The sequence below is a fragment of the Marmota flaviventris genome, chromosome 2 (genome assembly GCF_047511675.1).
Source record: "Marmota flaviventris isolate mMarFla1 chromosome 2, mMarFla1.hap1, whole genome shotgun sequence".
NCBI classification, from domain to species: Eukaryota; Metazoa; Chordata; class Mammalia; order Rodentia; family Sciuridae; genus Marmota; species Marmota flaviventris.
Genome location: NC_092499.1, coordinates 79,399,730 through 79,416,204, shown reverse-complemented (window position 1 = coordinate 79,416,204; position 16,475 = coordinate 79,399,730). Strand labels below are relative to the sequence as shown.

Below are 16,475 nucleotides of genomic sequence, written 5' to 3'. Positions count from 1 at the left end.
TCCAATCAATAAATGGGCAAAGAAACTGAACAGACACTTCACAGAAGAAATAAGATCGGTCAACAAATATATGAAAAAGTGTTCAACATCACTAGCAATTAGAGAAATATAAATAAAACTACAATGAGATTTCATATCACTCCAGTCAGAATGGCAATTATTAAGAATATAAATAGTAAAAAGTGTTGGCGAGGATATGGGGGAAAAGGTGCACTTATACATTGCTGGTGAGACTGCAAACAGGTGCAACCCCTCCTGAAAATAGTATGGAGATTCCTTAGAAAACTTGGAACAGAACCACCATTTGACCCAGTTACCCAACTCCCCAGCATATACCCAAAGGGCTTAAAATCAGCATACTAGGGGCTGGGGTTGTGTAGAATGCTTGCCTCACCTATGTGGAGCAATGGGTTCAATTCTTAGCACCACATAAATAAATAAAATAAAGGTATTATGTTCATATACAATGAAAAAAAATTTTAAATCAGCATACGATAGTGACATGGCCAAACAATGTTCATAGCAGCTGAATCCACATGGAATCAACCTAGGTGTTCTTCATGCTAAGTGAAACAAGCCAATCCCCCAAAACCAAAGGCCAAATGTTCTCTCTGATGTTGACTCACAATAGGTTGGGGGTAGGAGGAATGGAGGTTCATCAGATTGGTCAGGGAGAATCAGGGGAAGAGAGAGAGGATGGGAAAGGGAAAGACAGTAGGATGAAACAGACATAACTTTCCTGTGTTCATATATGAATACACGACCAGTGTAACTCCACATTATATATAAGAATAAGAATGGGAAGTTATACTTCATGTATGTATGATATGTCAAAATGTGTCATGTATTTTTAAAAAATTTTTTTAAAGGTCAAGAACTGAGAGGCTCAGATTTTGGAAAGATCATCTATGTGGATACCAAATCACCAAGGATTAAGATAAAAGTACTGGAGAGCATGACAGTATGACAGAAGCTCAATTCCTCATGAATGAGGGGAAGTGATCCTGGCTGGGTGGTAGATGATGCTTACAAGGTGCAAGTGGGGTCAGAGGAATAATCTGATGCAAGTACTAGGAGATTAAGTGTGAAAGGAGAATATAACTGCTTGGGAATGATAATGAGGAGAAAAGGGAAAACAATATATGAAAAGGAGGGAATCATCAAGGAAATGCTTCAAGAAAATTTCCCAGAACTGAATTGAGCTTTTAAATTGGAAGGGATTTTGAGTCTCAGCACAAGGGATGCCTACAGAGCCACATCAATGTATACAGTTAAATTCACAATAGCTAAGCTATGGAACCAGCCTAGGTGCCCTTAAATGGATAAGTGGATAAAGAAAATGTGGTACAAATACACAATGGAATATTACTCAACCTTAAAGAAGAATGAAATTGTGGCATTTGCCAGTAAATGGGTGGAAATAGAGACTATCTTGCTAAGTGAAATAAGCCAATCCTAAAAAACTAAAGGCCAAATGTTCTCTCTGATATGCAGATGCTGAATCACAATAGGTGGGTAGGGAAGGGAGAAATGAAGGCTCATCCAATTGGAAAAGGGGAAATGAGGAGAAAGGAGGGGCACAGGAATGAGAAAGACAGTAGAATGAATCAGACACAACTTTTCTATGTTCATATATGAATACACAATCAGTGTAACTCAACATCATGTACAACCACAAAAATGAGAAGTTACACTCCATGTATATGATATATATCAAAATACATTCTACTATCATGTGTAACTAAAAAGAATAAATAAAAAGTTAAAAAAACTAATTGAAGTATCAATAGATAAAGTGAATGAAATAGAAAACATTTGAAGACATACATACACATTCAGAGATATGGATTTAACATGGGGATGGTGAGATCATATGTAAGCAGAAGAAAAAAAGAGTAACTGTTAGTTACTTAGAAAGTGTTAAGTTGGTATCTGGCCTCATATCAGGTATCAAGATTATCTTAATGGTTAAAATACTTTTAAAGAGAAAAAAAATCAAAGGATACAATCAGAGTAAAAAGGTAATATAATTTGCATATAATGGCATATTAATCAGTCTTAAAATGGAAGGAACTTCTGATATATCCTATAGCAAGCATAACCTTTGAATATATCACGCTAAATCAAGTAAACCAGACAGAAAAAGAAATACGTGATTCCCCTTGTAGTCAGATGCATATAAAACTGAAAATAGAATGGTAGTGATAAAGGCAGGGGAGAGATGGAGTGGAGGAGTTTAATGAATATAGTGTTTCAGTTCTGCAAAATGCAAAGGTTCTGGAGGTTAGTTGTACAACAGTGTGAATATACGTAACATTAGAGAACTATACACTTAAAAACAGTTAAGATGATAAATTTTATGTTATATATATTTTACTACAACTTTTTAAAAAAGAAAAATATTCATAACAAGGAGACAATATAAATTAAGACAATATTATATGTTAAAGCAATAAATTACAGGTGAATATTAACTGATACAATAAGATTTTGGGGGGAATTGAAACCAGGGGCACTCTACCACTGAGCTACATTCTCAGCCTTTTATTGTTCAATTTTTATTTTGAGATGGTCTCGCTAAATTGTTGAGCCTGGTTTTGAACCTGGATCCTCCTGCCTCAGCCTCCTGAACTGCTGGGATTATAGGCATGTGCCACTACACCCAGCATAAGAATTTTTTATATCTAAAAGCAATAAAATATATATATATCAAAATCAATAAATTTGAGTGCAAATTTTAAACTACTACATACAAACTATTATTAAATAAAGTTAAAAAGCAAACAATAAACTGGGGGAAAATAATTTGAAAAAAAACTTAATCTACTTAATCTATGAAGATCTCATGCTAATTCATTAGACAAGCACTAAAACCCCATTTTTAAAAAGTACTGTATATAACACACAATTTACAATACATGTTTAACTGTACATTATTTAATTTAAATCTCAACTCTACTTACCTGTTGTCATGGTTGGACTAAATAGTCCCAGTACTGACACACTAGAATAGGTGAGCAAGTCTTTATATAATTCTCCACTTAAATATTTTTCTGCTTCCTGGATCAGTGTTATGTTCACTGGATATGAAATCCTGTTGCTGGATAAATACATAACTATATTCAAAATTAATTTTTAAAGATATCTTTCAGTTTGTTAAAAAACATTGAACTTAGCAAACAACATATTACACATGATAAACTTGACAAAAAAAAAAAGACAACTAAATACTATTTATTTATTTTATGGGACTAGCGTACCAACCCCAGGATCCTGCACATATGAAGCAAGTGTTCTACCAGTGAGTTACACCCCCAGAGCTCTTCTTTCAAATTTTTGAAACAAAAGTCTTACTAAATTTTCCAGGTTGACCTCAAACTTGCAATCCTCTGCCTCAGCCCTCCATGCCTCACAAATATTATTCTTTTAAAAAAATCAGTTTCAATAAATAAAATAACCATCTCCCCCAAAATAATGGAATGTGCAATGACAGTCCTTATCAATATTTACTCTGTGATCTATTATTTATTAAGGAATGTATCCTTAATAAAGGATGTCATCCTTAACAAAGGATGTCAACAAACTATGAGAATTAGAACTTCTACAGATCCCCAGAATTAAAAATCTTATAGTGAAGCTGAATACTTACAGTTGTATAAACTTCAGGAGACCTTCAGTTCCTAGCATACCAACATATGATACTGGGTTCTCGCCTTTCTTGTACATCTTTACAATGGGAAACTCAGAGACATTTTGCTTAGTACATATATCAGACCAATCTGCACAGTTTATTCTAGTAAGAAGCATAGTGGATGTGTCTAAATTAAAGGAAAATGCACATTTTGTAGATATTAATGCAGAATATCATCTGCTAGAATCTTCATTCTCTTCCTAGCCCAACAATTTTAACCTCTCAGTGTGGAACACTTCTGCTGAAACACTCTTCCTTTGATTTTTGTGACAATTCCCCTATCAGCTTCTTTCCTACCTCTCTTGCTTTTCCTTTTTGGTACTCCTTGAAGGCTCTTCTGCTAGTGGAATTGGGAGTTCCTCAAGGCTCCGTTTAAACTGCTTTCTCTTCTTGTTCTACACTCTGTTCCTAGACAATCTCAATAACCATCAACAATCTAATGAATCCAAAATGTGTATCCTTGGTCCAGATTCCTCCTTGAAGTTCCAGGACCATGAAACCTTACTACCTTCTTCCCTGAGAATGAAAACATCTTCAAACTCTACATATCTATGTCTAAAACCAAATATAGCTTTCCTTCCCGTGTTACTTGGTGAAAATTGTGCAATTCACAGAACAAAGCATCATCCTACATGCCTCCCCATTCCCAAGCCCCTCCATGTCTCATCAATCAGTACACATTTTCAATTTTACCACTTTAAGTTTAAATATTTCTAATTGTTGTCCATTTCTCTTTACTGTCAATACTCTAGTCATCATTTCTCCTAGATAACTACAATAGGCTTCTAACTCACTTCCCTGGATTCAATGGCTCTACAATAATTGTAGATATTATCTTTTCAAAACTCAAGTCTGTTCTGGTGCTACCCTGCTCCCCACCAACCCTGTTTTTGTAGCAAATACCCTCCTTGCCCCACCACCAACCTTTGCAGAGTTAGGTCTTTTTCATTATTTGTGATTACATGTGGAACATCCTGATTTATATCAGGTTCCTCTGATATATGCTCCTTTATCTCCTTATGAATTAGGTATTCCTTTGTTTAGTTATTTGATTAATGTTTGCCCCTACCAAGAGAGCTGCTTGATAGTAGTGACCATTGACTTCCAGCATCTACAGCAGTCCTTGTACATGAATCACCTTTAATAAACACGTGAGTAAATGACACATGCGAAACTCATCTAGGGTTGCAGGCATGCCCATCTAAATATTATAATTTCAGCTTAAAATCACATATTGTAATCCAAAGCAGAAATTCCTATTTGTTCTATTATACAACATGTAAAGTTCTTTGAAATACATAAATTGCTGGGTGAAAAGAGATCAAAAATCAAAACAAGCACCACACAATTCAGATTTTGAAAGAAAAAAATTCTAAAAAAAATAAACTTTAATATCATATGAAATAAGAAGTCTCTGTATATTAATTTAGGATACAGCCAAACCAAATGATTCAATTTGTGAGATGCAATATTTTAAAAAATATTTTATCATCCCAAATTTTTAATAATGAAAATTCATCTTTATATTTTCAGAGATTTTTATTATAGTTCATAAAGGCAATGACTTATCTATCACTTAGAATTTAGTATTAAAATTCTGATAAAACAAGCAGTGTCTAATTCACCATTACATTTCCAGTGTTTATTACAAGGTCTGTTATACAGTAGGTACTCAGTCTATAAAAATGTATGGATGGGGCTGGGGATGTGGCTCAAGCGGTAGTGCGCTCGCCTGGCATGCGTGTGGCCCGGGTTCGATCCTCAGCACCACATACAAACAAAGATGTTGTGTCTGCCGAAAACTAAAAAATAAATACTAAAATTCTCTCTCTCTCTCTCTCTCTCTCAAAAAAAAAAAAAAATGTATGGATGGTCACTGATATTCCTTCAAGAACAAATTTAAACTTTTGAAAATATTTTAATACCTAAACAACATATGATCATATAAACAAAAATAAGTTTTATCCCTTCCAAAACCAAACCTGCTAAATCTTCTACAAAGTTCTCCTATTCTTTAATCATGTCCTCAACAAGTATCAAGTGATGCTTGTTCACATAGAGCGCCATCTTATATTGCCACCCAATATAGATGTTCCTTCCATTCAGTAAGCAGCCTCAACACATCTACTTCTGCTAAACATATTACTTTGTCCCTACAAAGTTGAAACTTTAATATTATCTTTAAAACTAGAAAAAGAGCACATGATACATGTTATTAAAAGTTCTAAGCCTGCTTATGCTGAAGTTATTATAAAATTTTTATTTTCTATAAAATGGTTTCAGTGTTCACTCATATTTCAATCTGAATAGTGTAATATTCTGAGATAGCTACAGTATTGTATTCCTCTTTATCAATGCGTTAATTTCAAATAGAACTCCTACTTTGAAGCAGAAAAAATAGATTCTCTTTGATACAGATACTATGTCAAGCATCAAAATTTGACATTTGCTGCCACCTTGTGACTGAGTAAAAAATATTTTTAGACTGAAATGAAAAATGACATTTTTCCCAGGAAGTCAACCTAAAAGACAAATTAATAGGACTAATTTCAAAGTACTACTATTATCCTAATTTGCAGTTATAAAACAGGATGAACATCTTTAAACTAAATGTCTGAAATACAAAATGCTCCAAAATCTGAATATTTCTGAGTGCCAACATGAACTCCAAAAGTAAAAAATTCCACATCTAACCTCATGTAACAGAAATCAGTCAAAACTTAAGTGCATTAAAAATACTATATAAAATTTCTTTCAGCCTATATGTGTAGAATGCACATGAAATAAACAAATTTCATGTTTAGACTTGGGTCCTATCCCCAATGTATCACATTATATGCAAATATTCCAAATTCTAAAAAAGTCCAAAATACAATAGTTACCTATACTATACACAATAGTTACCTATACTATACATTTCTACAATAAGCCCTAGAACTTCCAAAATAGTCCATTTATGTGACATCTAATTATTAATAGGACTGTTATTCATAAAGAACATACTGAATGAAAAAGAAAGCAAGTCCTGGATTGGTTATCTACCTTTTTATTCTGTCAACACATACAAGTCAAAAACTAAATGGTAGCCAGGTGTGGTGGCACATGCCTGTAATCCCAGCAGCTAGGGAGGCTGAAGCAAATAGATTGCAAATTCAAAGCCAGCCTCAGCAATGGTGAGGCACCAAGCAACTCAGTAAGACCTTGTCTCAAAATAAAGTACAAAAAAAGGGCTGGGGATATGATTAAGTGGTTGAGTGCCCCTGAGTTCAATCCCTGGTACCCGCCCCCCACCCCCCCCAAAAAAAGATAAATGGTAAATAACATTCTCAGAGGAGCCAAGAATAAGCCTATTTAACTATAATAGCTTCTATTTACAAGGTAAACAGTAGGAAGCAACCATACCACAGACACAAAATATGTTACCATCTGTCATATTCAAATGATTACAAAATATTATACACATCTTATCCATTGCTACCCCTTTACTAAAAGGTCTCACCACTTCTCCTCATGCCTTTGATGTAATGATGGCCTAAACATTTTGAGTTAAAGTCCAGTCCTTATTCTCTTATTTAACTACCACTGAATTAGGTTTAATAGAATAGTTAAGACAAAAAGATTCTAACTATTAAAAAATATCATAGTCCAAGAGGAGGTAATTGTATAGCTTCAAGAACACAGGGACCTTGGATCTTTCATAGACTGTGAGACTGGGTGTTACCTTTCAAATTTTTATCTTCAGTATTTAATAATAATTGGCACTCAATAAATGTTTGCTGAATGACTGAATTTAGCCAAAAAGGTCACTGGTACACTGTGTAGCCATAAGTACTTAATACACGGACTCTCTTTGTTTCTACTAGAAGTCCCATGAAATAATCAAAGTGAAGGCTTCTCAGCACTTTTTTTTTTTTTTTGGTACGTGGGATTGAACTCAGAGGCACTCAACCACTGAGCCACATCCCCAGCTCTTTTTCATATTTTATTTCGAGACAGGGTCTCACTGGGTTGTTTAGTACCTCAATAAATTGCTAAGTCTGGCTTTGAACTCTCCATCCTCCTGCCTCAGCCTCCTGAGCTGCTGGGATTATAGCAGTGCATCACCATGTCCAGCTTCTAAGCATTTTTGATACTCTTAATTTAATTTAACCTTGGATACATAAACATAACAACCTGAAATTTTATGTGGTTTTCTATATCTTTAGGATGACACCATTTTATAAAAAGATTACAGCTCAGAAATCAGGAAAATAAGCATGCATATCACAATATACTACCTTTTAATTTAATTGCCACATCAATATAGGACTGTAGAAATGCCATGGATACTGCATGCCCTAGATTAAAATAAAAAAATTCAATAGATATTACAAGATGTTTATCTCCAAAGCACCCATACTTATATATAACAAACAAATAGGTTTACCCCAAGTTATTATTTCCAAATAAGAAATATAGTAGAGTACTCAATATTGTCCAACAACTTAAAAGGGCTCCAAATGCAACTCTCTACATTCATACTGCAAGTAATATAGTTGAAAGACTATTATTTGAAGATAAAAGTATATATTTCCTATAAATCTATAAGAACTGTTAATATATTAAAATTATTGGCATGAATCAAGAGTCTTCAAATTAATTAGCTAAATACCTAGTTTAATGATTAACCTTCAATTCGTAAATCACATTCATAGAGATATATAAAATCAGTTTTATTCCTTAGAATCAGTTAGAAGTAAATGTTTCAATATGTGCAGTCTATTTGGAACATAGGAAAGCTGTTATTTTTACAATGTGAACTTTATAGAATTCAAAAATAAATTCTACTTTAAATGTCCTAATATGTATTGCAGTCTCCTCTACAGGCTCATACTTACAACCAGCATAGAAGAGCACTATGCTGTCAGAAGCCATTACTGTTGCATTAAATGTCTCTTCTGTGAGTTCCACTGTCAGTTCCAAAGGTAACTGTCTCTTCCTATCTCTGTAAACAGTTTCTGCAACTTCATCATCTTGAATATCTAAAATGTTTAAAAAAGGAACTAATTTTGGTTGTATAATTAAAAATATTTAAACTTATAAGCAAGCAAATGAAAATTTGGTACTTTGTTATAAAAAACTTTTAAATACATACTAAGTAGTTAAAATGTATATTTAGAAGACTTTCCAGTTGCCTGGCTTCCTATCTGAAATAACACTGAGATGCTTTCTGATCTAGAAGTTAAAAGTTCAGACTAGTTACAAAGTTTAGTTTAGAAATAATTATTTATTTTTGTTCTACAAATAATATAAGCATTGCTATTTTCTTTCCAATCATTATATTAATTTACAACTCTAAAAGACTCTACCATACATATTTGACAGTGCTTATTCAGCTTCTACTATATGCCAAATACTGTGATAAATACTAGGGCAAATGTCAAAAATAACAGACACAATCCCTGACCACATGGTGCTTCTATCTATAGAAAAGCCAGACAATAAACTTGATAAATGAATAAATATGTAATGATAAATTATCAGTTTATGAATAAAAGTAAGAGATAGAGGGTTTGTAACAGGAAAATTTAGATTTAGAGATCCAAATTCTCCCAGTTAGAGAATCAAGAAAAGAATGTTTCAGACTCTGATATAAGAAGGCTGATTCATATTGGGGTAGGGAGGGAGAGCATGGGAGGAATAGATGAATTCTAGATAGGGAAGAGGGGTGGGAGGGAATGGGAGGGGCAGGATATTAGCAAGGATGGTGGAATGTGATGGACATCATTATCTAAAGTACATGTATGAAGACACAAATTGATGTCAACATACTTTATATACAACCAGAGATATGAAAAATTGTGCTGTATATATGTAATAATAAGAATTGTAATGCATTCTGCTATCATTTATTTTTTTAAAAAATCAATAAAAAAAGAATAAAATGTTATTGAAATTTACTCTCTATTCTGTTAATAATCAGACTAATTTATAACTACAAACACTACAAAATTTCATTTCCTACTAAAAAATAATAAAAATGAAATATGTTGTTATGGGAGAGGGGAAGGTGTACGGGAGGGAAACAGGTGGGGAAAGAGATCATGAACCGAAATTTAATTCCATGCAGTATGAGTTTGTCAGGATGAACCCAGATTCTCTGCATAACTATAAAGCTATAATTTAAAAAAATGAAATATATTGTGGTTTCTGGATGGACTTTTAAACATGAAGCAGGCCAAAAGAACTGAGAGAACTGATTAGGAGAATAAAAAGCACAGCTGTGGAAGGTTAGAAGACTGATGTGTACCAAGAAAGGTATGCACTAAACAAAACACAGCATTCTTACATCTTTTTACCAAATCAACTTGATAAAATGTGATTCAAAATAAATTTCTCCAGGCTGCTTCACAGAGTTTTGAATGTGATACTTTCTGTGAGAAAGTTAACCCACTATAAACTTCACCAAACCTATAGGTGTCAGGACAGTAAAGGAGGTGGCAAGCCTTACAACTATTACCCATGTCTGGATCTTCCATGTCATCGTCTTCATCTTCTTGTGTTTCCTCAATGTGATTATTATTTTCCACATGGGAAATTATTAATTCAACATCATGTAACTCCAAAAATTCCACTGGTACTTCCTAGAAATATGTTATTTTTTAAAAAAATCACTAAAATATAGCATAGCATGTTAACCTAAAAACATTCTACTTGTTTGACACTAAAATGAAACTAAACTTTGATTTTTTTCTCAAGGAAAAAAAAAGGAAATACACAATTACTATGACAAGGAAAGCATCCAAAGCATCCCCCTAAGACAGTGCATACTACTGAAAAAAGAGGATCTGACAGTCTCTCTTGCTTCTTGTCACAACTGCCTTAGACTGAAGTCTGTAAAATACTTGAATATAATAAACAGCACCCCCTACCTCAACATACAATGGAAATATATATGATTTTAATGCAAATGGAACCAATCAAAATCAGTTATTTTTATATTCTACAGATGTTAAAAATAATACTTTATTTAAAATAATTCCACAGAGAAGTCCAATTCCCTGTTTAATTATAAACATAAAATGACTCTCTGTTCTCAGGCATTTTAAGCATATCAAATTCTATTCTGTTGAGATCAATATTATTCCTTCAATAATATCCAACTATTACATTTTTTAGTTGTAGTTAGACACAATATCTTTATTTTATTTATTTATCTTTATGTGGTGCTGAGGATTGAACCCAGGGCCTTGCACATGCTAGGAAAGCACTCTACCACTGAGCCATAACCCTAGCCCCAACTATTATATATTTTTTTTTTTTTTTTTTTAATTTATGAATTTTTCTGGTATTTTTTGCTATTTTTTTTTTTTTTTAAATTTTTTATTGTGGGTTGTTCAAAACATTACAAATTTCTTGACATATCATATTCCACACTTTGATTCAAGTGGGTTATGAACTCCCACCTTCACCCCATACACAGATTGCAGAATCACATCAGTTACTCATCCATTGATTTACAAATTGCCATACTAGTGTCTGTTGTGCTCCACTGCCTTTCCCATCCTCCACCCTCCCCCCTCCCCACCTCTCCCCTCCCCTCCCCTCCTCTCTCTCTACCTCCTCCACTGTATAACCCTGAGGGTCTCCTTCCATTACCATGCAATTTCCCTTCTCTCTCCCTTTCCCTCCCACCTCTCATCCCTGTTAAATGTTAATCTTCTTCTCCTGTTCTTCGTCCCTACACTGTTCTTAGTTACTCTCCTTATATCAAAGAAGACATTTGGCATTTGTTTTTTAGGGATTGGCTAGCTTCACTTAGCATAATCTGCTCTAATGCCATCCATTTCCCTGTAAATTCTATGATTTTGTCATTTTTTAATGCAGAGTAATACTCCATTGTGTATAAATGCCACATTTTTTTTATCCATTCGTCTATTGAAGGGCATCTAGGTTGGTTCCACAGTCTTGCTATTGTGAACTGTGCTGCTATGAACATCGATGTAGCAGTGTCCCTGTAGCATGCTCTTTTTAGGTCTTTAGGGAATAGACCAAGAAGGGGAATAGCTGGGTCAAATGGTGGCTCCATTCCCAGCTTTCCAAGAAATCTCCATACTGCTTTCCAAATTGGCTGCACCAATCTGCAGTCCCACCAGCAATGTACAAGTGTACCCTTTTCCCCACATCCTCGCCAGCACTTGTTGTTGTTTGACTTCCTAATGGCTGACAATCTTACTGGAGTGAGATGGTATCTTAGGGTGGTTTTGATTTGCATTTCTCTGACAGCTAGAGATGTTGAGCATTTTTTCATGTACTTGTTGATTGACTGTATGTCCTCCTCTGAGAAGTGTCTGTTCAGGTCCTTGGCCCATTTGTTGATTGGGTTGTTTGTTTTCTTATTGTCTAATTTTTTGAGTTCTTTGTATACTCTGGATATTAGGGCTCTATCTGAAGTGTGAGGAGTAAAGATTTGTTCCCAGGGTGTAGGCTCCCTATTTACCTCTCTTATTGTTTCTTTTGCTGAGAAAAAACTTTTTAGTTTGAGTAAGTCCCATTTGTTGATTCTAGTTATTAACTTTTGTGCTATGGGTGTCCTATTGAGGAATTTGGAGCCCGACCCCACCGACTGTAGATCGTAGCCAACTTTTTCTTCTATCAGACGGCGCGTCTCTGATTTGATATCAAGCTCCTTGATCCATTTTGAATTCACTTTTGTGCATGGCGAGAGAAAGGGATTCAGTTTCATTTTGTTGCATATGGATTTCCAGTTTTCCCAGCACCATTTGTTGAAGATGCTATCCTTCCTCCATTGCATGCTTTTAGCCCCTTTATCAAATATAAGATAGTTGTAGTTTTGTGGATTGGTTTCTGTGTCCTCTATTCTGTACCATTGGTCCACCCGCCTGTTTTGGTACCAGTACCATGCTGTTTTTGTTACTATTGCTCTGTAGTATAGTTTGAAGTCTGGTATCGCTATACCGCCTGATTCACACTTCCTGCTTAGCATTGTTTTTGCTATTCTGGGTCTTTTATTTATCCATATGAATTTCATGATTGCTTTCTCTATTTCTACAAGAAATGCCGTTGGGATTTTGATTGGCATTGCATTAAACCTATAGAGAACTTTTGGTAATATTGCCATTTTGATGATGTTAGTTCTGCCTATCCATGAACAGGGTATATTTTTCCATCTTCTAAGATCTTCTTCTATTTCTCTCTTTAGGGTTCTGTAGTTTTCATTGTATAAGTCTTTCACCTCTTTTGTTAGGTTGATTCCCAAGTATTTTATTTTTTTTGAAGATATTTTGAATGGAGTGGTTGTCCTCATTTCCAATTCAGAGGATTTGTCGCTGATATACAGGAATGCCTTTGATTTATGTGTGTTGATTTTATATCCTGCCACTTTGCTGAATTCATTTATTAGCTCTAATAGTTTCTTTGTAGAGCCTTTTGGGTCTGCTAGGTATAGAATCATATCATCTGCAAATAGTGATAATTTAAGTTCTTCTTTTCCTATTTTTATGCCTTTAATTTCTTTCGTCTGTCTAATTGCTCTGGCCAGTGTTTCGAGAACTATGTTGAACAGAAGTGGAGAGAGAGGGCATCCCTGTCTAGTTCCAGATTTTAGAGGGAATGCCTTCAGTTTTTCTCCATTCAGAATGATGCTAGCCTGAGGCTTAGCATAGATTGCTTTTACAATATTGAGGTATGTTCCTGTTATCCCTAGTTTTTCTAGAGTTTTGAACATAAAGGGATGCTGTACTTTGTCAAATGCTTTTTCCGCATCTATCGAGATGATCATATGGTTCTTATTTTTAAGTCTATTGATGTGGTGAATAACATTTATTGATTTCCGTATATTGAACCAGCCTTGCATCCCAGGGATGAATCCTACTTGATCATGGTGTACAATTTTTTTGATATGTTTTTGTATCCGATTTGCCAGAATTTTATTGAGGATTTTTGCATCTAGGTTCATTAGAGATATTGGTCTGTAGTTTTCTTTCTTTGAAGTGTCTTTGTCTGGTTTAGGTATCAGGGTGATGTTGGCCTCATAGAATGAATTTGGAAGTTCTCCCTCCTTTTCTATTTCCTGAAGTAGCTTGAAAAGTATTGGTATTAGTTCTTCTTTAAAGGTTTTGTAAAATTCTGCTGTATACCCATCTGGACCCGGGCTTTTCTTAGTTGGTAGTCTTTTTATGGTTTCTTCTATTTCCTCAATTGATATTGGTCTGTTTAGGTTTTCTATATCCTCCTGACTCAATCTGGGCAGATCATATGACTTAAGAAATTTATCTATGCCTTCACTATCTTCTAATTTATTGGAGTATAAGGATTCAAAATAGTTTTTGATTATCTTCTGTATTTCTGAAGTGTCTGTTGTGATATTGCCTTTTTCATCCCGTATGCTAGTAATTTGAGTTCTCTCTCTTCTTCTCTTCGCTAGCATCGCTAAGGGTCTGTCGATTTTGTTTATTTTTTCAAAGAACCAACTTTTAGTTTTGTCAATTTTTTCAATTGTTTCTTTTGTTTCGATTTCATTAATTTCAGCTCTGATTTTAATTATTTCTTGCCTTCTACTTCTTTTGCTGTTGTTTTGCTCTTCATTTTCAAGGATTTTGAGATGAAGTATGAGATCATTTATTTGTTGGTTTTTTCTTTTTTTAAGGAATGAACTCCAAGCAATGAATTTTCCTCTTAGAACTGCTTTCAATGTGTCCCATAGATTCCGATATGTTGTGTCTGTGTTTTCATTTATCTCTAAGAATTTTTTGATTTCCTTCTTGATGTCTTCTATAACCCATTGATCATTCAGTAACCTATTGTTCATTCTCCAAGTGATGTATGCTTTTTCCTTCCTTCTTTTATCATTGATTTTCAGTTTCATTCCATTATGATCAGATAAGATGCATGGTATTATCTCTACTCCTTTATATTGTCTAAGAGTTGCCCTGTGACATAATATATGATCTATTTTTGAGAAGGATCCATGTGCTGCTGAGAAAAAAGTGTAACTGCTTGATGTTGGGTGGTATATTCTATATATGTCAATTAGGTCTAGGTTATTAATAGTGTTATTGAGTTCTATAGTTTCCTTATTCAACTTTTGTTTGGAAGATCTGTCCAGTGGCGAGAGAGGTGTGTTGAAGTCTCCCATGATTATGGTATGGTGGTCTATTAGACTCTTGAACTTGAGAAGAGTTTGTTTGACGAATGTAGCTGCACCATTGTTTGGGGCATAAATATTTATGATTGTTATGTCTTGTTGGTGTATGGTTCCCTTAAGCAGTATGTAGTGTCCCTCTTTATCTCTTTTGATTAACTTTGGCTTGAAATCTATTTTATTTGATATGAGTATGGACACTCCTGCTTGTTTCCGAAGTCCATATGAGTGATATGATTTTTCCCAACCTTTCACCTTCAGCCTATGTATGTCCTTTCCTATCAAATGCGTCTCCTGTAGGCAGCATATTGTTGGGTCTTGTTTTGTGATCCATTCTACTAGCCTGTGTCTCTTAATTGGTGAGTTTAAGCCGTTAACATTTAGGGTTATTATTGAGATATGGGTTGTTCTTCCAGCCATATTTGTTTATTTCTGTTACTAAACATGGTTTGTTTTCCTCTTTGATTATCCCCCCCCCTTTACTGTCCTACCTCCCACTGTTGGTTTTCATTGTTATTTTCCATTTCCTCTTCCTGTAATGCTTTGGCGAGGATGTTTTGAAGAGATGGTTTTCTAGCTGCGAATTCTTTAAACTTTTGTTTATCGTGGAAGGTTTTAATTTCATCCTCCATCCTGAAGCTTAATTTCGCTGGATACACAATTCTTGGTTGGAACCCATTTTCTTTCAGTGTTTGAAATATGTTATTCCAGGATCGTCTAGCTTTCAGAGTCTGTGTTGACAGATCAGCTGTTATCCTGATTGGCTTACCCCTAAATGTAATCTGCTTCCTTTCTCTTGTAGCTTTTAAAATTCTCTCCTTATTCTGTATGTTGGGCATCTTCATTATAATGTGTCTAGGTGTGGATCTCTTATGATTTTGCACATTCGGCGTCCTGTAGGCTTCTAGGATTTGGGATTCTGTCTCATTCTTCAAGTCTGGGAAGTTTTCTTGTATTATTTCATTGAATAGACTTCTCATTCCTTTGGTTTGGAGCTCTGTACCTTCCTGTATCCCAATGACTCTTAAATTTGGTCTCTTAATGTTATCCCATATTTCTTGGATGTTCTGCTCATGGTTTCTTAACAGTCTTGCTGAGCTGTCTATGTTCTTTTCCAGTTGAAATACTTTGTCTTCATTGTCTGATGTTCTATCTTCTAAGTGTTCTACTCTGCTGGTAGTATTCTCCATTGAGTTTTTAAGTTGGTTTATTGCTTCCTGCATTTCTAGGATTTCTGTTTGTTTGTTTTTTATAACCTCTATCTCCCTGTATAGTTGATCCTTTGCTTCCTGGATTTGTTTGCGTAATTCGTTGTCGAAGTGATCTTTCATTGTCTGATTTTGCTGTTTAATGTCTTCCTTGATACTCCAGATCATCTGAAGCATGTATATCCTGAATTCTTTATCTGACATTCCATCTGCTGCAGCTGTTACCTCTTCTAAAGTTGCGTTGACCTGCATTGCTTGTGGTCCTTTCTTTCCTTGTCTTTTCATACTGCTTGCGTATCTTTCCTGCAGGTGCAGGCGGCGGCTCTGCTCTCTCCTTATTCCAATTGGGGTGTCGTGGCTACCACGCGGGCAGGTCACTGGGCCTGTTCTGGGAGCTGGCGGTGGCTCTGTTCTGCCCCTACTCCAATTGGGG

At 34.8% G+C, this 16,475-nt stretch overlaps 1 protein-coding gene across 8 annotated transcripts in view; it reads right to left on the bottom strand.

Annotated features, from left to right (window-relative positions):
• Txndc16 (thioredoxin domain containing 16) overlaps positions 1 to 16,475 on the bottom strand; it is a 99,831-nt gene that overhangs the window by 19,911 nt on the left and 63,445 nt on the right. For 7 of the 8 annotated variants that reach the window (XM_071608045.1, XM_071608042.1, XM_071608046.1 and 4 more), the window contains 6 exons: positions 10,191 to 10,314; positions 8,569 to 8,712; positions 7,969 to 8,028; positions 4,761 to 4,829; positions 3,650 to 3,818; positions 2,964 to 3,100 (listed from right to left, as the gene is read on the bottom strand). In XM_071608045.1, coding sequence (XP_071464146.1) covers positions 2,964 to 3,100; positions 3,650 to 3,818; positions 4,761 to 4,829; positions 7,969 to 8,028; positions 8,569 to 8,712; positions 10,191 to 10,314 — 703 coding nt within the window. The remainder of the gene's footprint in view (positions 1 to 2,963; positions 3,101 to 3,649; positions 3,819 to 4,760; positions 4,830 to 7,968; positions 8,029 to 8,568; positions 8,713 to 10,190; positions 10,315 to 16,475) is intronic. The other variant, XM_027929847.2, reaches the window with a different exon arrangement.